This window comes from Polyodon spathula, chromosome 8 (assembly GCF_017654505.1).
Source record: "Polyodon spathula isolate WHYD16114869_AA chromosome 8, ASM1765450v1, whole genome shotgun sequence".
In the NCBI taxonomy this organism is placed as follows: Eukaryota; Metazoa; Chordata; class Actinopteri; order Acipenseriformes; family Polyodontidae; genus Polyodon; species Polyodon spathula.
In genome coordinates this window covers 17,026,603-17,054,550 of record NC_054541.1, presented here as the reverse complement: position 1 = coordinate 17,054,550, position 27,948 = coordinate 17,026,603, and the positions used below count along the sequence as shown (strand labels likewise).

The 27,948-nt window shown below is 40.2% G+C and overlaps 1 protein-coding gene and 1 long non-coding RNA gene across 2 annotated transcripts in view; one reads left to right on the top strand and one right to left on the bottom strand.

Moving 5' to 3' along the window:
- LOC121319534 (voltage-dependent calcium channel subunit alpha-2/delta-4-like) overlaps positions 1-27,948 on the bottom strand; it is a 152,652-nt gene that overhangs the window by 96,426 nt on the left and 28,278 nt on the right. Inside the window, exons 12-26 of the mRNA XM_041257058.1 lie at positions 27,868-27,946; positions 27,212-27,345; positions 25,336-25,413; positions 23,342-23,422; positions 22,845-22,919; positions 22,199-22,285; positions 15,750-15,821; positions 15,459-15,520; positions 14,443-14,510; positions 12,974-13,019; positions 10,294-10,391; positions 9,237-9,330; positions 8,908-9,000; positions 6,381-6,508; positions 2,047-2,121 (exon numbers count right to left, since the gene is read on the bottom strand). Of these exons, the coding sequence (XP_041112992.1) occupies positions 2,047-2,121; positions 6,381-6,508; positions 8,908-9,000; positions 9,237-9,330; positions 10,294-10,391; positions 12,974-13,019; positions 14,443-14,510; positions 15,459-15,520; positions 15,750-15,821; positions 22,199-22,285; positions 22,845-22,919; positions 23,342-23,422; positions 25,336-25,413; positions 27,212-27,345; positions 27,868-27,946 (1,270 nt within the window). The remainder of the gene's footprint in view (positions 1-2,046; positions 2,122-6,380; positions 6,509-8,907; positions 9,001-9,236; positions 9,331-10,293; positions 10,392-12,973; positions 13,020-14,442; positions 14,511-15,458; positions 15,521-15,749; positions 15,822-22,198; positions 22,286-22,844; positions 22,920-23,341; positions 23,423-25,335; positions 25,414-27,211; positions 27,346-27,867; positions 27,947-27,948) is intronic.
- On the top strand, positions 2-27,928 carry LOC121319535. Its single transcript, XR_005950716.1, has 3 exons — positions 2-112; positions 14,455-14,528; positions 27,882-27,928. It is a non-coding gene; the product is annotated as an uncharacterized LOC121319535 (long non-coding RNA).

Here is a 27,948-nt window from a genome sequence, read left to right as displayed (position 1 = left end):
GTGAACACATGATGAAGGGCTTCAGGAGATGGTATTTCCTGCTAGGAGTACTGCACACTCACACTGAATACGTCACTGGAAAGCCCAGAGTCTGTACTTTTAAACAAGCCAGGTAAGTGTTTCAGTAATATGCACCTAATCACCGGGCTGAGTATAAAAATGTAAATAAATATTTGCAGGAGCACAATATAACGGGTCATTTTTGTAAAACGTTATTATCTGGCCGAAGAGTCAGGAACGTAACCCCAATTTATAACATTGTTCCTATGGGAATATGTGTTTCGACTTACAACGCGACTTTCAGGAAGCAGTTGTGTCGTAAGTGCGAGGATTGCCGGTATATTTTAAAAATGTCTTATTAAAGGTGAATTTGTAAACACAATCAGACGCTCTGAAACGTGAATTTGCTCTTTAGTTTTCGAATGACCTAAAACGGTTTGAAAATGGAAGTCGTCAGCGAGAACACAAAACTTTTGATAATGTTTTACAATATCTTCTATCTGACAGTGAGGACGAAAATGTAAGCCGGTCGTTCATGGAAAATTGAACACTGATAGTACCATTATTAACTATGATCATTATGCAGTTGTGCTGTTCAATGGCTTTTTCTTAGTTCGATAATAATCGATTTTTTTCCATGAGTTTTTAACTCTTAAGTGTAATAATACTGTAATTACTACTGTTGCTCTTAAGTTAGATTTGTTTCCTTTTTTGCGGCGGTTTTGTTTAAAAAAAAAAAAAAAAAAAAGAAAGAAAAAAACCTGTGGTAATTGGTGTTGAACAAGGTTAGTAATTGTCCCCATTTTGAAAGTGAACGCTCTGAGAATCCAGCTCTGAAGCTGGAGCAGTCAGAGCGTGCTCTGAGCGCTGTGAATTTAAACTGAGTTTTCAAACTACACCACAGAGCACTCCAGGAGTTTACAAACAGTCAGAGTGCACTCTGACCTGCCTTAGACTGAGTTTACAATTGCACCCTAAGATACCACTTCCTTTTTCTGGGAACAAATCTAGTTGTTGTTTGTTTTCCCAGAAGTATTTGTTTATTTTCCCCAGCACAGGCAAACTCATTAACTCTCTATTGCCTGTACAGTATAAAGGCATCAGCCAAGTAAGTAATAATAATAATATGAAAGTGTTGTCAGTCAGAATACAATAATAACATTCTACTGCTGCTGGGGTCTTAATGGGATCCCCAAGCCCTCTGCCTTTTTTCTGCCTCCCCGTTTATTTTTTTTGGGCACTGGTATCAGAATACTGTACATGAAAACAATTCTGATCGTTTTTAAGAAAGCTACATGGTTGTTCTTGGATGGTGAATACTCACTACTGGGATATTTCAGAAAACACACATTTTTAAATCATAATTACTGTTCAGAAAACCCATTTTTACAAATGCCAATAGTGAAAATGCACTGTCTGATTTTAGTTACTTCAACCAGAATGGCAAATGGCAAAAAAGCCAATTCCACCCCATCCCCCCGACAACCAACATCGATAGTCACTATTTACCTTTGCAAAAAGAATATTATTAGTAAATATGCATCACTGAAGTAAATAAATGAAAAAGGGAAATACAATTGATATATAAAATAAAGGAATCACCCATGTAAGAAATGGTGTGTGCCTTCATCAATGGGAGCTAGATGTTAATTGCGGAGGGTACCATTTCCGTGGGGGGGGGGGGGGGGGGGGGGGGGTGGTTTTCCTTTTTCCCTGTAGACGCACTGCTGGACTGAGAGCTGTGTCATGGTTTATGTCAGGAAAATCAAACATGCCCTGCCATTGATATAAGCCCTTAGCACAATCTAATCTGAACCAAATGAGGGACAACAATATGGAAATAACTTGGAGGTCAGGCTATGTATAGAGGTGGGACGATGCAAGACATGATGTAAGCAAGATCAACCTCAGAAACTGGCAGAAAAAACAGAACAAAATATAAATCGGAGCACAATCACACACCAATATTTAGACAGGTTTGTGAAGGGCAATGTCTTATTGTGTTCTCACACGCAGTAAAAGGGAATGAAACCCCAGCATTCCTACCTGCAGCGATGGCCATCTTTTTGTTCACTGTGACTGACACGACTGTACTGGCGATCACAGTACTGGACTTCTGCTCTGTAGGAACAATGAAACACAGATAATAACAGCAATCTGTCCAACAGGGTTAAGCACGCCCTATCTGGACATGCCTAGGGGCTCCTCAGCCACACTGCTACCTTCAAAGTCTTCCTTCCTGTCATTAAAGTAATTATAGATACCAAAATATTTCCATAAAGCACTACACTAGATTAACGAAACGCCCCAGTTTCCCGGCTCATTTCTCCCAAGTGTCTTCTGAGTCAAAGCATGTTACTGGCTGAAAGCATGTCAGTCAATAGCGGAAGCAGCTGATTGGTTAATATTAGGAAAGAAGCCAGGGAAGGCGTAGGGAGAATTTCACCATCCAGATGAAATGATCCAGGAAGTGCAAGATGGGCCTCTGGTTGCAAACAGGTTTTGTTAACTGAGCATAGTACCAGATATCATGTATACAAAGTGAAAATTATTGTTTGCTAAGCATGTGTTTCTTTCAAAACAGGACATTTAGAAATGTACTGTATATAATGAATGGATGTTCTTGTGGGAGAAAATGTATGGAACTATTTTGTTAGCTGCAATTGCTTTAAATAACCAGCAGCTGCCCATCTTGCATGCCATGCTTTGCAGCCAGTAACACACTTGGACACTGGAGACAATGTTGGTGTTCAAGCCTTGGTCTCTTTAGATTCTCTGCAGACCCATGCCAGCTGTGAAGTGTGTGGTGGTTTGGCTCAGAACCCAAGCCTCTGGGCATGAAAGGCTGGTGCTATAGAGCTACTCAGCCCCTTCCATCAGTTTTGTGTGGAAGTACAAGATGGAAAAAAAAAGCATATAGTTACTCGGTGCAGCACTCTTAAAATGATGAGCGCCATTAAATATAATTCACTCCAGACATGCTAACCATGTATTTGGTTGTTTAATTATATATTCCAAACTAGTAATGAGCACAGTTTACAGATCACTCCTTGAAGATATCAATCAATCAGATTTATTTTGTATAGTCCTTTTCATGTCAAGGCATCCCAAAGCGCTTCCCATGACAAATAAACACACTATACAATAATATAATATACAATAATATATCAAAAAACATCCAAAAACAAATGGGAAGAAATTAATAAATAAAATTAAAAAATTAAATAAAATGCATAGTAACAAAAATTCTAAAATAGGCCATCAGAAGCCCAGCATCAGCAGATCTCATCTGGAGTCCAGGGACAGAAGGTAAAAGCATATCATTAATGTAAACTGGGCCATTTCCAGAGACAGCCTTTAATGTCATTAACAAAACTTTTAAAATAACTCTGTACTTCACCGAAAGCCAATGCAAGCAGGCAATGCACATGCACTTCAAGAGGTCACATAGAGGAACGCAGAGACATTGAAAAGGTGCAAGTCTGAGTAAAGCAGCACTTGGTTACAGTACTGAGAAAGAGACCCCGATGTCTCTGTCATTTTTAATGTCCATGAGTCTTCTGAGAGGTGGAATACAGAGATGCAGAGGCACTGAATCAGTAAAATATCTTGAAGAGTAAATACCTGTAAATTGTGTTCATTAACAGCTACAACCACTGAAAATCAAATCCACATTTACCTTAAAGTGATGGCAATATATATTTGGTAAAATCGACTGGAATTATTTGATTTGCTCTACCTGTTTAAGTACGGAAGTTAGTAAGTAAGAAAATAAATAAAGGAACACTAAAAGAAACTTAGTTTAGGCTTAAAAAAAAAAAATCTAAATACCAAACAAGACAATGGGGTTGAATTGTCAAAGCTTTTTACTCCAAAGAATAAATTGCTAAATTTCTTTAAAACACCTATTAAAGTTGAACAACTAGAAATAAACACAGCAGGTATTTCGTTAAGGCAGTTCAGTATGTTGGCCAGCACAGGTATATCAATCGTGTGAGCACTAAAACAAAGAGACCTAAAGAGCCAAGTCTCCTTTAGTATTACTGAGGTAAAATCAGTCATTAAGAAATGATAAATCAAAGTGCTCAGACACTGAGCCATGCAATAATGGTGAAAATAGCGAGCCATGCATCAACAGCCAATCGTGGGAAACGACAGTCAGCGTAAAACAGCACAGAGAGCATTCTCACGGGCCGGGAAAGTACCATCCTCGTCTTCCAGGCCCAGGTCCTCGTAGTCTCTGAAGACATCTAGAGAAGCAGGTCTCATGAATTACACAACACAGCAGAGACAAGAGTTTCCATATGAGGGTGCACATTGCGTACCAATCTCTGTTCCTTCTGTTGAAAGTGGTATTTGTGCTTTTCCCTCTGAATTTTGAGAAGCAGACCAAGCACTGCTTCTGTATTGTTACATGTCGAAACACAACATTGATTCATTTGCCTTTTGACTGCACTTGCTTCTACCAAAGATTACTGATTGTCATTGTAAGCTTGTCAAAAACCATTAAGATCCTTGTAGCTTTGAAGGAGCAATAAACCACTGGACAGCCCTTATAAAACTCTCCAAGGAATGATTTATAATGCATTTTCAAATATTAATATATACTAGGGGTGTGCTCTATTTCCTGAGTAATTACCTTTAAGAAGTATTTGTCAGCAGGTATTAAATAAATCAAACACACCTATTTATTAATGTGTTGATTTCAAAGAAGAAAAGCTGTCCTTCCCTCACCTCTACAACTGAGTACCAGTCAATGGCAATTACCTTCCCAGTGTTTTGGAAGCACATTTTTTCTCTCATCTGGGGCGCTGACATTTTTACTGCTGTACTGCCATACCGGGGTTGCAAAACTAGCAAATGCAACACTGGAAACTGGGATATGTATTTCTTTTTGGAGTTTAATGAGAGAGAACACCTTGTCCAGGACTACAATCCCACAATTCACTGCAGCGATGTCGCATTTCTAAGGAAACTAGGGAAAGTGGAAAAAAAAAAAAGATTTCATATCAAAAGGATAAAAGAAAGGTAAGACAAATAAATCGCTTATAAAATAAAAAGGAGTTTAAGTTAATTTGATCACGACAGGTTCTATATTAAACACTACCAGATGGTTATTGATTGAGACTCAATAATTGTTCAAAGAAGGGAAACCGGGGACCGCATTGTTTTGTGCTGAGTAATTTACATGCTTTAGTCCATTTAATTACCTAACAACTACACATTTCTTAAAGGCAATTACTCTGGGGAAGCAGGAGTTTCAGCACACCTCTAATGTATACTCCCTTCCATGCTGATAGACAATACTTAACTGTGCGGTTCCACAACTCAGCATCATCACAATACATTCTGCTTGGAGGGACTTGAAAGGGCAAACTTCAGTTTTAAACATTACACCACACTATCAGACAAGATCTTTGATAACTCAAGATGTACTCCACTGCTACAGTGCCACCGCATTTTCACTGTTAAACTCAATAAAATAATTCATGATATTAATGGTCATGAGTAATGCTGTATTTTTTTGAAGAGTTCACGTTTTCCCTAAAATGTACCCAATATCACGTAATATGTAGTTCCCCATGAAAATTCACATCTCTGTTAGAATAGTATAAATATATACTTTTTTTTTTTATCACTTAAAAATAAATAGAGCAAATGTTTGCCTTCTTGACACACCCCGTGTTACACTGCATTAGGAACCTGGCAGCCGGTTTTGGTCGCTTCTGGTAAAAGATTGAACACACAGCATAGAGCTGCACGATTTTTTTAAAACGCCTTCAATGAAAAACTACACCAGCTGCATCAAATATCAGAGATATTTCTGCTAATAATCACTCTGTCCTGTACAAGAAGTGGACATTTCACATGTCTGTTGTCATGTTTACGTTTATTTCATTTTTTAGAAAAAAATGTTTGATACGTTACTGATGGTGAAAATAGAACGTCTTTAAAAGGTGGACATAAAAAAAAAAAAAACACGAAACATTCTACAATTTTCCATTTACTGTTTTTCAGGTAAGCATTTAAATATTTAGGAACATTTGTTGTAGAATAACTGTACAGAAAATGATCAATTTTGAATGTGAGAATGCTATTATTTTCTGCTTTAATAAATATAATGTTTAATCATAAAATATATTGGAATACCTATTTTTAGACCCAGAAATGCCGTGAAATAAACTGAAAAAAATGTAAGTATATCGCTGTGACTTTAATGCACGCAGTGGGCCAGATAGATCAAGGTCTATACACCAAAACACAAAACTAAATAACACAATGAATGTACGAGTGGTAAATGTAATTAAAGATATGGAGTTTGTTACGAGTTAGGTAGCATGGAACAATGCTATAGTGTAGGTGTGTGTGATGGGTAGTACCTTGCCCCTCCTCGTAGGGGATGTAGTAGATGAAGCTGCCTGAAGGGTGCTCAGCCGCGCGTCGGTACCACAAAGGGAAGTGATCCATGGTGAAGATGCTGTCCTTGTCTGCCTTCGTCAAGAACTTCCTGCACAAATTAAAAGACAAGCAGTGAGAGCTTTGATCAGCTGGGAGCCAGGATTGCAGGTTCTGAGTCAGTGGGAATCCTTGTCCCTCTGATCCAAGAGGTCTTTACACAAAGGGCTTGTCCTGCAACTCAATTACCAAGGGTCCTGAGTAAAGACCATATGAAACAGGAGAATAGCTGCAAACTGTCTTTAGAAACAGTGGATCAAGAATACTTCAATCAATACATTATTTTAAATGAAGTGAAGTTATATACACTGCCCCAGCATTGTAAAACAGGCTCTGTTCATTCACACAAGATCTGTTAACCAATATTAAGCCCCTACACAACAAACTGCTGATTTTATCTATCAGATTTCATTCTATCTGCTAATGGATTTTTTCAGCAGGATAATGCCCCATTCCACAAGGCTAGGATTGTCCAGGAATTATGCCACGAACATGACAGTGAATTCAGCTTACTGCAGTGGCCTGGCCAGTCACCAGATCTCAATCCAATTGAGCATCTGTGGGATGAGATGGAACAAGCTATTCGGAGTAGAGATCCACTACAAGCCAACTTGACACAACTGTGGGAAGCATTGGAGTCAACATGGGTCAGCATCCCTGTGGAACGCTTTCGACACCTTGTAGAGTCCATGCTCCGACGAATTGAGAATGTTCATGGCTGTTCAATAAGGGATCATAGCTTTCACCTGGATTCACCTCGTCAGTCTATTTCATGGAAAGAGCAGGTGTTCCTAATGTTTTGTACACTCAGTGTATAGATATCTCTATCTATCTATCGTAATGTTGGGAAGCCGGCTCTGTATTTTTAGCAGCACTTCAATAACTACACCAAGGAGACTAATGTGTTCTTTTGGTTCAGATTCTCTAAATTAATTTTCTGTTCAGTCATAACATCTCAGAATAGAGATTCATTCATTCATTTATTCATCGGGAATCACACCATTGTTGTTTGCTTGTTGACATGGTTTTTAGCCTACTAGAGTACAATCTGTCTGCTATTTTTGTCATAACCACCAGGGGGATCTCTAGTTCTGCTGAGAGAAAAAAAAATGGAAAGTACTCATTCACTGTTTAAGAAAATGGAAATACATTTTAGGAAATCAAATGTTCACGGAATTATTGGAAAACAACTGGATGAATTTTATTTGAATCAATGAAAACATTACTGATACAAAAGCACTGCGTCACATACTGCCTGAACATATTTAAACAAAACAAAAGTGCATTAAACTTTGACTCAGGTGTTACAGAATAGCCTGGACAAGTTACAAGAAACGCATTAAGTTACATTTGCTGTGTCCCATATCATGTCCCCTCCTGGGCTCTGTGTAAATCAGCCGGGGAGACATTGTGAAGATTTACTTGAGAGTGCTCGAGAGGAGAAAAATAAATCTCTTCTAAAGATCCCTGAATAAAAGTTTATAAAGAAAAATCAATTATAGTTTTTTTCACCCATAATGTGTGAATTAAAAAAAAAAAAAAATCCAAACATGTTTTAAATGATATTGCTGCCACATTGGCAACACTGGCTACAGCAACGGTAAAGCAATGTGTGTTGATAACCCTGCAGGAGGTTCTGTAACACTGAGTACACACATGAAGTAATCTAATTAGTGTTGGATTCAAACTAACAATTTCACGAGTCTCAAGTTGTTCAGCAAATACAGACTCGTGTTGTGGTTGGACATAAGAGTTTAATATGAGTCACTCATGAGAAGTCTGGTCTTACTGGAGTGTTAAATCAAAAGACACCTGAAATCAAACGGATGAACCAAAAGGGAAGACGAATAATTGTAGAAAAAAAAAATATGAGCGTTTATCACTTATCATTTTAGATTAGTTCCAAAATACATTATCTTATTGATACGTACTGTGTACTTTGTGTTTTAGCAATTAACAAATTTAAACAGTGTTTTTTTTTTTTTTTTAAGACCTGCTGACTTCAAACAGTTAAAGGGAATTACTTGGGAATTCAGAGTATCTGCACACCCCCAGTATTAATCTCTGTTATATGAATGCAATCCCCTTTAAAACAGCATTAGCGGTTCAGTGCTCATGCTACATTCGGCCTCCCCCTGCCTGCAATGGAGCTGGGTGCCAGTTGTATTTAAAAGCGCAGTTCGTCTGTGAAAAAAAGCTGGATTTGAACCCAGGAATCAAGGGGAGAAAAAGATACAAGCAGCCATTGAGGAAAATTCAATGAGTCTAAGCACTTAAGTAGACTATAATCCGCTAATACTACAAATGCACTGCTTAATTCAACTACTTATGTGCTTCTGAGCGGCAGTGGTGCAGTGCTTAGTAATACAATTGCATTGGTTTAGATGTACTTTTTGGAAATAGAATGTTATCAATACCCAACACACACACAACCTTGATTCCAGTACTTACTTATTCACACGCTTTTCAGAGCCGACAAACAGGCTGAATCGGACCAGCCCAGCTCGAGTGCCCAGGAAAGCCGCCTCAACACCATCCCCTGAGCTTCAGTGGAGAGTAAAGGGGAGCAAGTGAAAGAGCAGATAGGACAGTTCTGTTAAAAACCTACACATCTCATTCAAAATCCAAAGTACACACAAGGATATATTAGAGGCACATACAAGTGGATACAAGTTTCAAATAGAAATTGACTACAGGTCATTGTAACTACAGGTTATAACGTCACATAAAAGAGGGTTATCTTTAAATTGAATTGCCTGAACAAGACAGCTATAACTTACTTGGAAGAATTGAGAACCAAAGCTGTCCAATAGGCTTCCAGAGGGGCGGTAACAACGGCATCAAACAGCACTTCCTGTACCAGTTCCTCGTCACCTATAATACAGGAAACAGCCATGAGTGTGCATTTCAGATGCTGCTCTTTCTAACTTTAGATGCTGCTAGAATGCAAACAACCCAAGTGATAGCTTTTGAGAGCAAACACATACACCTGTAATTGGAGGGCTATGAACAACAGTGTCCTAACCTAGTCTTTCAAAATGTTTCTGTCAGGCCAGATTAGGGAGTTGAAAAGATGTTGAAGAAAGATGTTTAGTTGAAATGTTTGTCATACAGTAGTATTTCTACACACACTGTACCGCCATGGCGTGTTTTATAGTTTTGATACGAGTCTGTCACCACCTCTTTACTCCATTGGCTTTGCCTTACTGTGTTTATTGCCGCTAGTTATTCCTGCCAGCATAATCATAAGAGAAATTAATAACCTAAGAGTCACTGGACAAGTAATTAATTCAAGTACTTGAAATTTGCAGTACTTGAGTACTGGAACAATGTTCTAATTAGAAATTCCCACCCCTTTGTAAATACTGTACTATCATCTCAGTTGGATCCTCAGTTCTGTTTCCCTCCTTAAGTGCTTCTCACATGGTCTTGTACCTAGAGGGAGGCTGGCTTCCCTGTGCCTGTGAAGCATGGACTGATCTCTGAGTGTTAAAACTAAACACCCACATTCCAGATCAGGCTCCTGATCTCTGTGTTAAACTAGACACTCACATTCCAGATTTCACTTCTTGATATCTGTGTGTAAAACTAGACACTCACATTCCAGATCAGCTCCTGATCTCTGTGTTAAACTAGACACTCACATTCCAGATCAGGCTCGTGATATCTGTGTGTGTTAAACTAGACACTGACATTCCAGATCAGCTCCTGATCTCTGTCTGTGTTAAACTAGACACTGATATTCCACATCAGCTCCTGATCTCTGAGTGTTAAAACTAAACACTCACACTCCAGATCAGGCTCCTGATATCTGTGTGTGTTAAACTAGACACTCACATTCCAGATCAGGTTCCACTCCTGTGAGGTAGCGGATGACTGCCTCAAGCTGGGAGAGTTTGCGATGGTGTGGGTCGATATCCGTCACACAGTAAATCCTGCAACAGAGGCACTGTTTATACACAATGTCTTAGAAGAATTAACATAAGAAATAACCACCCTCACGCTCCATCCCCACACACATCCTACGCACTTTTAGTAAATACAAAGAGGCACATGCTTACTCTTTTACATTGTTGAGAGCCTCCCCTGGGGAATTACTGTATGTAGAGGGAATGAAAACTCTGGTGTACAGTAATGGTAGCAAACATAACATGAAACGTATGAGTATCATACTGGTCAATATTCAGCTTTCAAAATAAGTGAGCTTTTGTAAACTGAAATCTTAGTGGACTGAATTGAAGTGAATACCTACATAAGACAAAGGCATACAACTATTCCACTTTATTACTTGGTAGAATGACAGACTATAAGGTCTCCTAATTGCTTTTAAAAATATCAAACAGAAAAACTACGATGCCATGATTCACAATCAAATTCTCTCTTGGCTTTTACATTCTCCTGCAGAATACTTTGCAGTTTGTGTGGAACACGTCTACTACATATTTCCTGAACTAGTCACACCATGTAAAGGTCTCTGCATATGTAGATCTTTCTTGATCTCCATTTTTCCTTTGGCAACGAAAAATGTTATTGAAGCACTGGTTTTCTGAGCGTCACTAGCTTTTTGGTGTTTTTTACTAATGGGACTGAAGCCTCAGTTGTCGACCCCTCATAAAGCAATCGAAGTAAACAGTGTTAAGAAGCAAAGCTTCATGTGAACCACTAGGTCATGTGACCCATGAATGGTGTTTAGCTGATAGGAAGGAAACTTTTTTTTTTTTTAACCCAATACATACTCTTTCTGTCAGCAGTGCTCACACGTTTCAGTCAAGCTGAAAGGAACTTTTTTTTTTTAAATCAAGATGCTGCTTTTTGTTTTATATTTCATAAACATTTATGTATTTTTTCAAATTAAAAACAAACAAAAAAAAACATTAAGTGACAAACAGAGCAGCATGAACGTTATATTGGTAAAAATTACTCTGATCTATTATACGTGTATAAAGTATAGAGTGTACACTATTTCTTTAAAAATGGAAATGACAGGGATTCAATCCCACTATTTTCCACCTCTCTATAGCTAGAGCTACACTACATGCGCCACCAAATAATCTGTTGTAAACATGAATCAAAATATCCTGCTTGTCATACCATCTTACACACTGTGGCTGCTGAAGTCTCATCAAATTACACTGTCTTATTTCAAGCAACGAGAGCTTGTTTTTGATTGGACAACACGTTTATATTTCTAGTATGATTATTTAAGAAGGTTTTATTGGTTAACCACGTGTTTGGTTGATGTGTAAAATAAATATTCCAGGCAGTTTCGAAAAAGCAATGGCCGAGCTCTGTCTTTAGAAAAAGCACTGAAATGTTCCTTTACACTAAAACGATTTTAAATTATAGATGCCCAATTAACCGAGAAAATTTAAAATGAAATTGCTTGATACTGTCGCCTTTACGAAATTGACCACTTTACTAAATGCCTTCTCTCTGGAGACAGGGGGCTGTCTTTACGCTCAATGTATTGAGTTGTGCAGCTCTACCAAGAGATGGCACCGGAGAGCATGAAGTGCTTCATGTACTTCGGCTCAGTGAATCTTTTTGCAAACCAAATGATTCAGAGGGTTCAGTGGTTCAGGAGGCTTCACTTTTCCCATCACTAGTGTTTTGTAATCTCTCGTGCTTAACACAAATGTCATTCTTGCTCCCATGTCCCACTGTCCTGCAAGACCTGCATAGTTTACAGAAAGTATGCCTTTTTCCAGTGTTGCTTAGGATTATGTGAGAACATGTTGTTGTCCAAGAAGCTTGAAATTTGTATTCATATTTTTGTTTTTATACTGGGAGGGCTCATCGCACGCAAAGCCTTCTTAGACGGTCAAGCATGGGAGCTTGCCTCATACACTGAATGCATGCCTGACACAGGGCTCCCTTGGGTCCAAAACCCTGCTAGGTACATAAAGAGATTGTAGTAACCACAGACCATACATGACTTTTGCTGAAAGTAAAGGTTTGCTGACATAAAGGGGATTAACAGTACAGTTGTGAGCAAAATACTGGAGAAAATCAGTCCCGGTAGTTGTCTAGGAGAAGTATCCAAAAAACAAGAGTATCCTGGCAAATAAGGGAGAGTTATCAGGTCTGGAGTGTGTATAATGGTTGAAGCAGTAGTATGTAATACCTAGTGGGTATGGTGTCTCTCATTGTGGCTGCTTAAACTGTACAAAATTATATATATATACACACACACACACACACACACACACACACACACACACACACACATAATTAAAAGATCCCAGAGAATAATTAATAATTCAGCATTGTGATGTTGAGTCTATTGAATTACTCTAAGCAACGGTGGATCTAAACACCACTAGAGTTTAATAATTAAAAAAGGGTCCAAATTAAAAAAGGGTCTTTTGTTTATTTCTGTCAGTAAAAATATGAAGGTTCATATTTATATGATTTAAGTGATGGTGGATTTTAACCAGCAGATTGAACAGTTGAACAGGCCTCATTATCCAGTTTGAGTTGGTAACTTGGTTACTTGTTTATCAACAGTTACACTTACCACTCATCAGCTAAAGTCAAATCTGGTTGCTGCAAGTCATGCAGGCCTAAAAAAAAACAACAATAACAACAACAAAGAACCCAAGAGTTTATAGGGTTCATAGAATTCTGTATTACTGTTATATTATATTTCAACAGGTGATACCACAGTTGAGGCTGTATATCTGCAATTTATAATCTTCCTCTGTTTGGATCAGCTTTCTAAAAGACCATTTCACTTAGTCCCTCTGATAGGCTAGCATCACGGCCCAGAGGCAGAACGCCGCAGTTTAAGAGCTTAATTAACAATAACAAACACAAAAACAGGAACAAAATAAACACGGCACGAGGGCCAAAATAAATGGTTTAAACAAAAGAATAACTGTATGTTTGCTTTTTAGTGGGTGTTTTACCCAGCATTTGTGTAGCCCTGCTGCAAGGCTGTAGTGTCCTTGCATTGTGACTCTGTTCAATCACGTCACTCACGCATCCCCCATTCTAAGCCCCTTTATTCTATAAATAGGACTCTGTGCCTTGGAACTAAACTGCTATCAAATAAACCTCAATCTAAAATCAGAACACAGCTCTACCTGTAATATACTGAATGCAGCCACCCTGAACAAAATAATGTGTAAATAGATGAATTACATCATTTTCAGTAATTACATAATAAAACATCATGCACTACTGGATAAGAATGCTGGTTGTAATTATTAACAGTTTAAGAACAGGGGTATTGTCTATTCACTTTGACTGTTAAAAATGAGCAAAATTAGCTTTATAGAAAAAACAGTGGATGTTGGTTTTGTTTGGCAGATATAGGGTTACACGTGATGTAAGAGAGGGATTGCCCCTACTAGGATGTGCTCACAAAGGCCTTTAACAAGTATTTATCGGCAGGTATTCAATAAAGCCCTTCGTTAATGTGTTGATTTCAAAACAAAAAAAGCTGTCATTCCCTCACCTTTACAGCTGAATACCAATTAACTTCCGCACTGAGAGTTTTAAAAGCAGATTGGAAGTTAAGTTTCTTCTTATCCGGAGCACTGGCATTTTTACTGCCATACCCAGGCATGGTACTGGAGTACCACAGGTACTCAGTTGTAAAGGTGAGAGAAGGACACCTTTTCTTGTTTTGAAATCAACACATTCATGAATGCCGGTCAATAAATACTTCTAAAAGGCAATTATGAGTATGAGTTTCTGCACACCCCTACTCCCTAGTCACTTGGGAGGAGGGACGGGGGACGCGGGGGACTTATTCTAACGGCAATAAAATAGCAGTGGGCGTACCATTCTGCCATTGTAATACATCAGTGTAACTGCCCTAATGCTGGCATTGTTGCTCAACACAACATCCTTGCATTGTCATTGTAGATCAACTTCTGAAGATCATTTATTCCACTGTCAAGAACAGAACAAAAGGGGGGTTCTAATAATACTGTCTTGTATCCCTGCATTTACACACTCACTTAGACAAGCTCCTCTTACCTTCTTCCACAGAGATGTTCCCAACGAAGATGTATTCCCCATGCCCCCTGGTGAGAACGACACCCAGGCTGCAGAGAGTGGGAAAGGTGAGTCTCAGGGTAGTGCTATGAATCTCTGAAATGACTTGCCTCACCAAAAATATAAGCAAATCACACATTCTCAATCTGTTGCAGTTTTTCAATCGTGTTTAAAAGCATGTTTGATTTGCAATAATTGTTCAGCCATTTTGATTTTGATTAACAAATTCTGGGCCGTATTTTCAAAGTGTTTACTCCAGTCTTTAATTAACTAGAAAACTAAATGGTAAGTGGAGAGTGCTGAAGAGACCTTCAATAACATGGATTAGATGACTGATACTAGTTTTCTTAAGTCAATCCTTTCAAATCAGGAGTTAATTAATGACTAGAGTAAATTCCCTGTGAAGCTAAATAAAAATGGCTCAACATTATTGCTTGATTTTACATGGTCCTAAAAGGCTTTTCTCCAGCTAAAAGTTAGTTGAATTGGGCTCTAAGAAGATCCCATGTCAGAGCTTTGACACATGACAGGGCTGAGGCAGGGCGGCCCCTGTGAATAAGGTGTTTTGTTTTGGGGTTATAAATAAAATATAGTTTTGTTTGGTTTAAAAATAAAATGTGTTTCATTTGTAAAAAAACAAAGTGTATGCTACATATGATAGGGCCAAGAGGTTAGACTTCCCTAAGCACCTTTGACCAAACTTGCATCATACACTCCCGTGGATGTTTTAGATTGCATTTAGCTATAACCCAGTAAACACTGGCTTTTATACAAATATTTAACGTTTCAGGTACTGTGCAATTATTATGGGGCATGTGCATGCACTGGATTTCTGTGACAGACAATACTATTATATGCACTGTTGTACACTACAAGAAACTAGTGTTTTTTGACAGTACAACAGTATATTTTACATTATGATTTACAGACAGATAAGTCAGTTGATCAAATAGTTAGTAATAAATGAATTGGTAAAAAAACAAATGGAAAATATTCACCTGAATGGGGTCTCCTTGATAACTGTATAGAAATAATCATTGGTCAGGAACAGTACTCTTCTCTATGAGAAAAAAAATAATAATACAAAATGAAATGACTGCATTAAAGGGTACCCCATTTTAACAACTGACAGTGAGAGAAGATACAAGAAATTAATTTGACAATTTCTTTAAATAATGTATTCCTTTGTAAACATAATTAAGAAATGATAACCTGAAATTTGCCCCTCATGAAGTCCAAGGTCAGATTGTTTTGTTTAACAAAAAGTTAGAAAATAACAACAGGCTTACCCCTTTCTCCACTGGCATCCTCACATCGTTGGAGAAAGCCCCTGTCTCTCCATTCACCATTGCTGTCCTCAGCTGTAGGCCACAAGAGCAGATCGAATTCTCAATGGGAATCATTAACCAAGGGGCATCGTGAAAGGGGTCGATATATCTTCACGACTGTGTGTATATTCGGTGTGAGCAAACAAAGCAACAGACTCCTAGCGTAAAATATAACTCAGATATACTGGATGGGATTAAAATCCCTTGAACTCCTAGGAGTAGGAATTAGTTCAAGGGATTTTAATCCCATCCAGTATATCTGAGTGTGTGTCAGGGACAAGGATCCTGCAGCAGGGCCTTCTTTTTAGTGGGATCACTGCTGAGCCGTTATTTATTTGTAGCTGTCTTTCACCACAGTGTTTTGTTTTGTATTTTGGTATTTATTATTTTCATTACACTGTGTTTATGTATGTCCTCCAGCACTGAGTCTTACCATTGCTTGTACCCTAGTGGCGACCACCTGCTATTGCATCTGAATATTTGTAAATATTGTAATGAATTTTGACCCGACACACAATTACACGCAAATTTGAGGTATGTAATTAGGTGATAAAAAGGGGCAGGGCACGGGATACGAGGGGGAGAGAGGACAACGCTGAAACAGGACTGTGTCCGTGGAATGGACTTGTACAATACGATGTGACGTGCTGCAATGCTATGCAATGCAAGAATAAAGGACTTGAGATTTTGTGCACACAGTATTGGAGTTGGGGCTGCAGAGCTCTGGACTCCAGGATCAGAATAAATACTGCCTTGGCTGCCTCCCTTCTGCTGTCTGGGGCTGGTAACGTAACTCTGCCTTACTTTCCCTGCGGAGTCCTTCTATATACTGTATGTATTTGAGCCTATGCTTCTCCACATATTGTCTAGTTTTTAATTGCCTTTTAACTTGTTAGAGGGTGGGCTAGATTATGTTGGATTGTGAAGGAAGGGCATATATATATATATTTGTGGTAGCCTTTTGCTATGTGTTTCAGAGGGAGGATATTGATTTAGAATGACTGTATTCTTGTTTTTAGCTATTGGGATTTATTACTGTTATTAATATTTATATAATATACATTGGTTATCACTATTTATCCTTTGATTTGTTATGCATGTGACACTTTAGATGTTTGTAGTTACCCCTTGAGAGACACCTAGCGTAACCTGCACTAATGTATTAGCACCCCCTAGAGTGTTTTTATAATTGTGTAGAGAACCTAGCCTATGATTTTTGTGTGTGGGGGTTTTATTTGTATTTTAATAAGGCCATATTTGACTTCTGATCCCAGACTGCTGTTTTAGCCCCAGGGCAAGCTATTTCTACTTCTTAATCAATACTTGTACATGTATACCTAACTATACTGGACATTACGGTCAATAAAGGTGGTGACAGCAGTAACGCTACTCGGACCCCAACGTGGCAGTCACACAATCATTGGTGGGTTTGTTACAGTAAAACCTGGACATGCCTCTCCTTCTCTTATTAAAATCGCAGTGTATCCAGATCCTTCCTAAAACAATGATGGTTTCTGTTCCCACAATACGCCATGCATTTCAATCACAGTGCCAGCATTGTTGCAGGAGTGAGCATGATTTGGATACACTGGGATGCACATAAGACATAGCCCTCTTGTTTCTTGTAAAAAACGTAGGTTGTTCTGTAACACTTTAATATGATTATAGTTACGTCCTGTAGCCTCCTACGATTTGGTAGCTAATTGTTGCCCTCCACAAAAGCTCTAGAAACTGGCATCTACATTTGACAGCGTCTCTCTTGGTTACAGACAAGCAAGATAACACTATATTTAGGGTTTGCAGCTACAAATTGAATGCATACATCATCAAAAGAAAAATAATTGTAATTGGTTTCTATTACAAAAAGAGAGAAAACACAGCAACAGAGTCCCTGATAGGTAGTGAGCAAATATACATAGAGGATACTGCGTGATCGTTCAGTAATCTGGTTATACCACAAGTATATATTTTAAATAATTATCAATACAATTTGTGAACGTTTGTATATTAAATCAATTATTCAGGCAGTATTTTACCTGGCAGATTTTTTTTTCATTGTCAACAGACTATGTTTCAACACTGATTTATTTCTATCCCTGTTTATGGCCCCTTCACAGCCGTCTTTTTAGATAAAACCTAGAGTTCAGTCTGTCAGCCTCTCTACTGTTTCCTGCCATTACCGGTGTTAATAAAGGAGCTACAGGCTGTTCGGAAAAGTCGGACGCAGATCAGTAGCTGGCATTTCTTGACTAAACTCGTTCTCAAGGAAATCAGAGACCAAATCAAAACAACAATTTTGAAATTTGAAATTTTCAGCCATTTGAAAGTTGTTATAAAACACGTATCGCTGGCATTACTGTTTGAATGCTGAAGCACAGCTCTGTCCTGAATTTTAACAGAACACCATTGGATTGGAATGCCACATTGGAAACTAGACCCGGTAAGAATGTTATTCCACTCAAAATATATCTCCTGCTAGATATACCCTTGTTTGTGATATATATATATATATCATTGTGGCAGGCTGGCGAGTGGAAAGAGGCCCAGAGACAGACTGCAGTTCAAAAAAATAACTATTTTATTATAAATAAACACAAAAATGAAAGAGCACAAGGCCAAAACAAAGCAATTTAAACACAAAAAAGATAAAAAGCAAAACTTACAAAAATAACAGTTTCCAGGCTGGGCAATGCCTTCACTGGATTCAAACTTTCTAAACAACCAAAGAAAAAACAACCTGCTTCCTCAGCTCCCTCTCCCCAAATGAGAAGCAGAGGCCTCCTTTTATATCAGGTGGCTGGGCGCTGATTGATCGTTAATCAACCTAATCAACTAATCAACCCCAGCCACCTGAACATAATAAACCCAGGCAGGTAGGGGAAGTTAACCCCATCCCTGCCAATTTAACCTCCCCCCACACACCTCCCCCCATGTACAACGTACACCGGCCGCAATCGGCCAACTCCCCCCTTCCCCCCACCCTCCCCCCAAGAGTCCAATTATGTCCCTTGGGTGGGCTGTTATGGTGGGTGGTGGTGGGCGGAGTTGATGTCGGAGCCCCCAAGCCTTCTTTGGTTGAGGGGGCCCCGAATCTCCAAGGTAGCACGGTGACGGCGGCCCGGCTCCCTCTGGTGGAGGAGGCGGCCCCTCCCTCTCGGGCTCTGAGAGCGGCGGCGGCTCCCTCTCGGGCTCTGAGAGCGGCGGCGGCGGCTCCTCCCTCTCTGGCTCTGGGAGCGACGGCGGCTCCTCCTCCCACTCAGGCTCTGGGAGCGACGGCGGCTCCTCACCCCTCTCTGGCTCTGGGAGCGACGGCGGCTCCTCCTCCCTCTCTGGCTCTGGGAGCGACGGCGGCTCCTCACCCCTCTCTGGCTCTGGGAGCGACGGCGGCTCCTCCTCCCTCTCTGGCTCTGGGAGCGACGGCGGCTCCTCACCCCTCTCTGGCTCTGGGAGCGACGGCGGCTCCTCACCCCTCTCTGGCTCTGGGAGCGACGGCGGCTCCTCACTCCCTCTCTGGCTCTGGGAGCGACGGCGGCTCCTCACCCCTCTCTGGCTCTGGGGACGACGGCAGATCCTCCTCCCTCTCTGGCTCTGGGAGCGACGGCGGCTCCTCCTCCCTCTCTGGCTCTGGGGACGACGGCAGATCCTCCTCCCTCTCTGGCTCTGGGGACGACGGCAGATCCTCCTCCCTCTCTGGCTCTGGGAGCGACGGCGGCTCCTCACCCCTCTCTGGCTCTGGGAGCGACGGCGGCTCCTCACCCCTCTCTGGCTCTGGGAGCGACGGCGGCTCCTCCTCCCTCTCAGGCTCTGGGAGCGACGGCGGCTCCTCACCCCTCTCTGTTGGAGTGACCGGGGCATCTCCCATGTCTACCGCCAGGTAATTAACCACCATGAGGGCAACCTCTGGGAAGGAGGCCGGGTGGTGTTGTTCCTCCCACCGTTCCCACCTCTCCCCATCTCGACGCCACAGCGTGTTGATAACTATGGGGAGATCGTGGACGAGTCCCAGATCTCCTGGGACGGTGGTGAAGGTGGTGGTGCTGGAGGTAGTGGGGTGGCCCCTGATGCCCAGGGTGAACACGGCACCTCTTCCTGGGCCTGGTTGTAGGGGCATCCTGCCCAGTTGTGGCCGTCCTCCTCACACCGGCCACACCAGTTTGCCGGTGGCACGTCTGGGCAGGACCGCCAACGATGGTCCTCCTTCCCGCACCAGGAACACCAGGGGAAGAGGCTGGCCGGTTCCTCCAGCGGTGGCTGCAGCAGCTTACATTTCTTCAGCTGCTGCTGCTTTTCCTGCCTTTGCCGCTGTCTGCTCTTCTTTTTCCCATTTTTTTTTTTTTTTTTTTTTTTTCAAAAAAAAAAAAAATAAAATTATCCCAAAAATTCCACAAAACAAAAAAAAAATACTGCTCTGAGCCTCTAGGTGGCGCTATCCCACTTTGACACCAAATGTGGCAGGCTGGCGAGTGGAAAGATGCCCAGAGACAGACTGCAGTTCAAAAAAATAACTATTTTATTATAAATAAACACAAAAATGAAAGGGCACAAGGGCCAAAACAAAGCAATTTAAACACAAAAAAGATAAAAAGCAAAACTTACAAAAATAACAGTTTCCAGGCTGGGCAATGCCTTCACTGGATTCAAACTTTCTAAACAACCAAAGAAAAAACAACCTGCTTCGTCAGCTCCCTCTCCCCAAATGAGAAGCAGAGGCCTCCTTTTATATCAGGTGGCTGGGCGCTGATTGATCGTTAATCAACCTAATCAACTAATCAACCCCAGCCACCTGAACATAATAAACCCAGGCAGGTAGGGGAAGTTAACCCCATCCCTGCCAATTTAACCTCCCCCCACAATCATACACTACCTTTAGAAAGTCTATACTCCCTTGAACTTTTTTCACATTTTGTTGTGTCAGTGCCTTAGAGTTTCATGCATTTAAATGAGGATTTTCCCACTTATCTGCACACCATACACCACATTGTTAAGGGGAAAAAAGTTTTTATTGAGAAAAAAATTATATATTAAAAATACAAAACTGAAAGATCATAATTGGATAAGTCTCCACCCCCCTGAGTTAATACTTGGTGGAAGCACCTTTGGCAGCAATTACAGCTGTGAGTTTGTTGGGATAGGTCTCTACCAACTTTGCACACCTAGATTTGGCAATATTTGACCATTCTTCTTTACAAAACTGTTCAAGCTCTGTCAAGTTCCTTGGGGAGCATTGAAGGACAGCAATCTTCAAGTCATGCCACAAATTTTTGATTGGATTTAGGTCGGGGCTCTGACTGGGCCACTCAAGGACATTTACCTTTTTGTTCCTTAGCCACTCCAGTGTAGCTTTGGCTGGGTGCTTTGGGTCGGTGTCATGCTGAAAGGTGAACATCCATCCCAGGTTCAGCTTTCTTGCAGAGGGCAGCAGGTTTTCTGACTTCTCTGTACTTTGCTCCACTCGTTTTCCCTTCTATCTTTACAAGTGCCCCAGTCCCTATAACATGACGCTGCCACCACCATGCTTCACAGTAGGGATGGTGTTCTTTGGGTGATGCGCTGTGTTGGGTTTGTGCCAAACATAACACTTTGCACTTAGACCAAAAAGTTCCATTTAAGTTTGTCAGACAACTTTTGCCACATGGCTACAGCATCTCCTGAGTGTTTTTTGCATACTTCAAACGGGATTCAAGGTGGGCTTTCTTGAGTAATGGCTTCCTTCTTGCCACCCTACCATACAGGTCAGATTTGTGGAGTGCTTGGGATATTGTTGTCACATGCACATTTTGACCAGTCTTGGCCATAAAAGCCTGTAGCTCTTGTAAAGTTGCTATTGGCCTCTTGGTAGCCTCTGTGATCAGTCTCCTTCTTGCTCGGTCATTGAGTTTGTAGGGACGGCCTGGTCTAGGCAGGGTCTTGGTGGTGCCATACACCTTCCACTTCTTAATAATCATCTTGACCATGCTCCAAGGGATGTTGAAGGCCTTTGATATTTTTTTTATACCCATCCCCTGATCTGTGCCTTTCAACAAGTTTGTCCCGGAGTTCTTTTGAAAGCACCTTGGTGCTCATGGTTGAGTTTTTGCTTTGAAATGCACTACCCAGCAGAGGGAACCTACAGAAACTGCTGAATTTATCCTGAAATCATGTGAATCACTACAATTTAACACAGGTGGAGGCCACTTAACTTGGTGTGTGATTTTGAAGGCGATTGGTTACACCTGAGCTAATTTAGGATTGCTATTACAAGGGGGATGGATACCTATCCAACCAAGCTATTTCAGTTTTTATTTTTAATTAATTTTCTAAAATTTCTAGAATATTTTTTTCACTTGTAAGTTGTAGGGTAGGATGTGTAGATAAATGAAAAAAAAAAAAAATTAATGCATGGGTTTTGCAGAGGACAGCCCAGTACTTACTACTTCATCAGTGTCCTCCCACTCCACCTCGGCCAGGTCCACGCTGTTGTAGTTTGGCTTGGGCTTCAGTTTCTTCCCTTCTTTGTACTAAAAACAAAGACAGAAAGCTTGTCAGCCTTCAGTGTTTGGTCAGGTTTAAAGGCTTTGATATTGCTTAATCTCCATGGTAGATAAGAAACAATAGTAAATATATGAATGTTGGGCAGGGTCTGGTCTCTTGCTACCACTCTATTAGCCCATTTTTTAGGGTAATCCTGAGATAACCAAAGACAGGTGATTGACACAATCCAGGGTGTCCCCTGTGCTGTAAAATGCACAAATAAAACCCAGTTGATTTACGTTTCAGGTAGTGCCTATATTAGTGATTACCTGTGCACTGATGAAGACACTGGCCCAAGCATTTGTCTACTTCACTTAATTTCTTATACCTTTACCTTTTGAGTGTACGTTGTAGATTAATTACTTAAGCATATGAGTATACATATTCAAATCCCTTACATTATAAATATATCCACTTTTCCTTAGGAAAAAAGCTGATTATTTTCAGAATACTACTGTATTCTTTTTCCTATAGAAAAAGTCCTTTGGGAAACCAACACGCAGGCACAAAAATCTGAAACAGCGCAGATGATTGGTAGATGATTACCAGAGGTCGCAGATCAGGGTGTGAGAGAATGTAACCATTGTTTGTGTTCAGAAACGCATAGCCATGAACTCCAAGCTGAAAAACATCAGATACATTTACACAAGTTAAAGCCAATTATGCAGTATACCAGGGTATTGAATGCAGGGTACTAAATACCCAGCAGGGGAGGGAATACTGGTCATATATAGTAGCAGTCATGTCTTGTTCAAAATGGGATGCCAGTGACTTTGACAGAGGCCTCCCTATTGGAGCACCTCTTTTAGGCACCAGTGTTGCTCATGCAAGGAGTCAGCATTACACTTCAGCCATCAGCTCTGAGCCAATAGGAAATCCACGTTAGCTGGAGGAGGAAAAGTGCTGAAGGCTCATATATTACAGTGAAGCTACGTCTTGGTGAGTGTGTCGGAGTGGTGTGTCTATAAATTGCACACATTGCTCAAAGTAAATGCTGCAGGAGTTCCGTAAACTTCCTGGCAAACAATTGCAGATGAACTCACCTTGTACCTGGGAGCCAGCTTCAGCAGCTCCCCGAGAGGGACGTCGGACCCCACCACCCCCAGCAGAATCCCCTCCGAACGCTGGAAACAAACAAGAAGACAGCTCAGGGCCAGGCTTGGTCTCCGCTAACACTTTACATTAATGGGCCAATATCACAAGAATAACACCGGAATAGCTTCTGAACTTCCTCTGAGTTTTGAATTCTGAACTCAGTACTGTTCGTTCATGTGGAAATCGTTTAAAATGACATGCCCTCGTACTCGCCCACCAGGGGACTGTGAGAAGTGTTCATTCATGCATGACTGCAAGCTTTGTACATGTCATCAACATCATTCGTTACAAAGGAACATGGAGTTAATACAGGTAAATAAATCCACATGAATTAACAGGGCTGAACTCAAAATTAATTATTTCAGTGCATAAGATATTCAGATGTAATTTCTGCAGCATTCAGCCGGAATTCATTATGAATTTGTGGCCATTATTTTAAAGTGTTACTAAGTACCCTTCTCGTAAACTCAAGTAGGAAGACCAGAAGCTAAGAAGGCTGGGCCTGGGTAGCACTTGGATGGGGAATCGTCAGGTGCTGCAGTGTATGACTAAGTTTGTTTGCAACATATACAAATGTAACAGGGCAGAGGCTGGGTGCGAACTGATTCCTGATTATAGAGCTTTTAACCTCTCCTCATCTCACCGACAGGGGACTGGATCCATAACACCAATTACATGAGTCTATAGACTACTGATCCCAAGGCTGTTTGGTAAAAGTATACTGGATTGCTGCAATTAATGTAAACCAGGTAACTTGGTCAATTCAGGTTTTCTGGCAGGACATCTGTAGTATCAGTAATACAATCTCTGAGTACATCACATTCATTCATCAGTCAAATCTACAAGCAAATTACTGGCATGTTTCCATCAACTTATACGGTATATAACCCTATGCTGCACACTCAGTCCTGCCGTGCTTTTGAATTACCACCTCCTCCCCAACCACCACTTCTTCACTCCCAGCCTTGTCCAAGGGGGGTGGAGTAAACAGTGTTTCTCTGCCTAATATTTTTTGAACACCGAAATGAACACATCTCATAGATTTATTGTTTTATTGTTTGTTTTTTAGCAGGTGGTACTGGGATGCTCCGAAGGATGAGGCTGTGCTCCAATTATTTGTACTCTATTTTTCATCAACTAGTGTTTGGGATCGATGTTTTTCGAAATCTGTAAGATTTGTATTTTAATAAATGTGGTTATTTAATGCAAGATTGTCCTGACTGAATACTAGTATATGACAAAATATGTTTCCCTTAGCAACTTTCACAACTTGAGACCTCTATTACACCAGATATAAAAAGTCCAGAGCATTTTAAAACATGGTCTTGATAATAGAAAGGTTCTGAACTACATGTACATTCAAAATAATTGAGAATCTTATTTAAAAAAAATGTAATCAAATGGTTTACTGCAAGACTACAGTATGTAATTTAGTAGTTTGAAAATATCTATTTGTTTACTATTCTTTTGCTCCTAACTTTTCCTAATCATTAATGACACAATTAATAATTATCACTGACATTTTGTTTACTGCTATTTTTAAAACAGTAATGCATCTTATTAGACATCAAATTGTGCAAATTCTACACTGTAGCCAACACTCAAGTACTCTCTGCATATCAACCTCTCTCAGTTGTTTCTCAAAACCATGACAAACACACATATAGCATATCACTAGTGCTACAACAGTGGTTCCCCATTCTGGACCTGGCCCATCCATTCCAAGCTAGATATTTTTCAAACCAAGTTCTTTATTTAGCTAATTGATCAGGCTAAGGGGTCAATTAACTAATTTAGGACTTGATTTGAACAAAGTCCTGGACCAGAATGGAACTCAAGGTTGTGTTCAAGAACCTCCAAATGATTCCGGTTCCCACCACAGCAATTTCCTGATTCAGTTCACTAGGGGCCACTAGGGGCAGAGCTGAGTGTTACTACTCACGGTTTCATTCTTCTTACTGAAGACTGGCATGGCCACTGTTGTCATGAGGAGCAGACTCTGGGCTTGAGAGGCAAAGAGCTGAAGGGCAGAGTGAGAAAAGTAACAAAGTTAGCTCCAGAACCCACCTGAGCAGGTGTGCATACATCACTGTAGTACTGTCATTTAGATGTCTATTTACTGATCTCAACTGTATGGGGATGATTGAACATTCTTAAGATCTATAGTCGGTTTAAATAAATGTACTATACTCCATTATACTGATTCTCTAAATAATAAGAGAGATGTATAGAATATATATGTGTGTGTTGTTCCATTAAACTGCCTTTATATCCAATGCTTCCAGTGTCATGAAGTCAGGCTTTCAATGGAAAGACCTTACAACAGAAAAGCTGAGGGGTTAGTTATTACTCAAAACGCTTTTGAAAAAGACATATATCTGAATCTATCATATCCCAAATACATCAACATGTACAAGCTATTACTATAACTATGATTCACCACCTTCTACGGACCAGGGAACAAGAGAGACATGAGACAGATTTGTTACAAACACCGAACCCAGACAGCAATGGTTACCTCGTCAGACTTGGGCAGCTAGCATTGGTGTAAATGAATGACCAACGGATGAAAGCAAGCGGAGATGAGCAAAAAACAAACAAAGACAAAAATAGATGCATGCGTGATGAAAATAGAACCAGACATCGGACAAGCAGTTACACATCTGCCAAGCAATGTCAAGCAGTGTTAGGGACATCTTGCAGAGTTAACAAGAGCTGTGTTCGAAGAAGCAACATAACTGCAGGGAGCTAGTTCTTTAAGGGCATCTTCACTCAAAACGATCCTTCAAACTGGGAATCAAGCTCAGTTTACACACCATTCACAAAACAGCACGTTGCAATAACGCTTGACAAAAAATACATTTTAATTTAATTTTAGTGATGTATCATTTAATTGTTCATCAACTGGCATAACAATACATTTGAAATACCTTGCTTTATAAAACTGCATTTGAATTTAATTTCAGGATTATGTATCCCTTGATTATTTTTCAATTGCAGTCAAAAACAGAATAGCTATTTATAAAAGAACAATTACAGTATACATTGGTAAAAGCTAAATACAGAAGCCAGTATTGTAAAGCACTGCAGTGCCATGGTCATCATTTTTAAGGGCAATGATGATAACTGGTAGCTATCTATACAAAAAAAGATGGATAAGAAAATGCCATACAGTATGTCTCTGTGAAGTTAACAACAAAATATGCTGGTAATATTTCTAATACACCTCAAGGTTCATCTCAGATAATCGGGTTTCCGAGCAGAGTGGTTGTTATCTCGCAGGTAGATGCTCTAGGGCTAAGGGAACTTTAGAATCACGAGAGCCATATTAAACAGAGATCATTTTCAAGCACCCTATGTGATCCAGTCTAAAATATAACCTAAAAACACAATACAAAAATGTCTTCATACACAAAAAACATTGTTAGGTTTAACATATCATTACTATCTGCAAGGGCAATCTTTTTGAGAGGAATATATTAATTGTAATGGGATAAAAAAAAAAAAAACAGGAGTAAGTGATTGTACTGTGTAGTTCCTTGCTAGTTTTGTTACTCTTCTCTGATAATTTGCCTGAGAAGAGAAGAACATCTTATCAAACTAGTATGAAACCACTCGGCATGTTATTTGAACTGCTTCTACCCTAACCCAAGAGCTTTCTAGTTAGCATTTGCTTTTCTCCTTGTCGGAAAAATAAAAATGGAAGTAAACTTTGAACTGGTGGTGACAGAACAAAAATCCGGCTCAATGTGTTAATAAATCTCAAGCGGACTTGTAGCTCTCTGCTGGACACCCTTTGGGTGGGAGAGGTCACTTACTGCGCTGTCCATGTAGGCCTCTGTCCAGATGATGTCATGGTCGTGGTTGATGACCATGGGCCGGCTCAGGACATGCAGGTACTCCATCACATTCTCCTGCACATCGGCCAGCGTGGAGATCTGAGTGTAGTAGCCTGCAACCCAAGGGGTGACATGACGAAGCTGGGGTCACCAGCACAGGGAACCCAACTCGGTAACACTTTACATCTCGGATTACTGTGTGTTTACATAGTCGTTACTTAGGAAATACATGCATACTTACACATCATTACAAAGTTATTGTGTATATTTACAATGTACTCAATGTGTATTTTCTTTTGCATGATGCAACCATAATATTAAAACTAACCCTAACTCTAACCCCCTAACCCTTTTCTGATACAATTGTGTACTTAGATATGGTGTGCAAAAAGATTTACACATTAAGAACATTGTAACTATGCACAATAATATTATATTTATGTGTAAGTTACAATATATCTACTGTACAATAGAGTGTCATTAGAGACACTTAATGCACAGTGTTAACCCCAACTCAAAACACAAGGCAAGCCATATGTAACTACATTTATAACAGACAGTTTAATTTCAGACTAATACACAGCGTTTTAAAGGGTATGTTTATAAATCAGCAAAACGTCTTACAGCTGACCCACCTTTATTATTGCAGGCGATCCACTTTGCGTTGTCGGCAAACGTCACTTCCCGTCCAATCAGGTAGGTAAAGACACGGATCT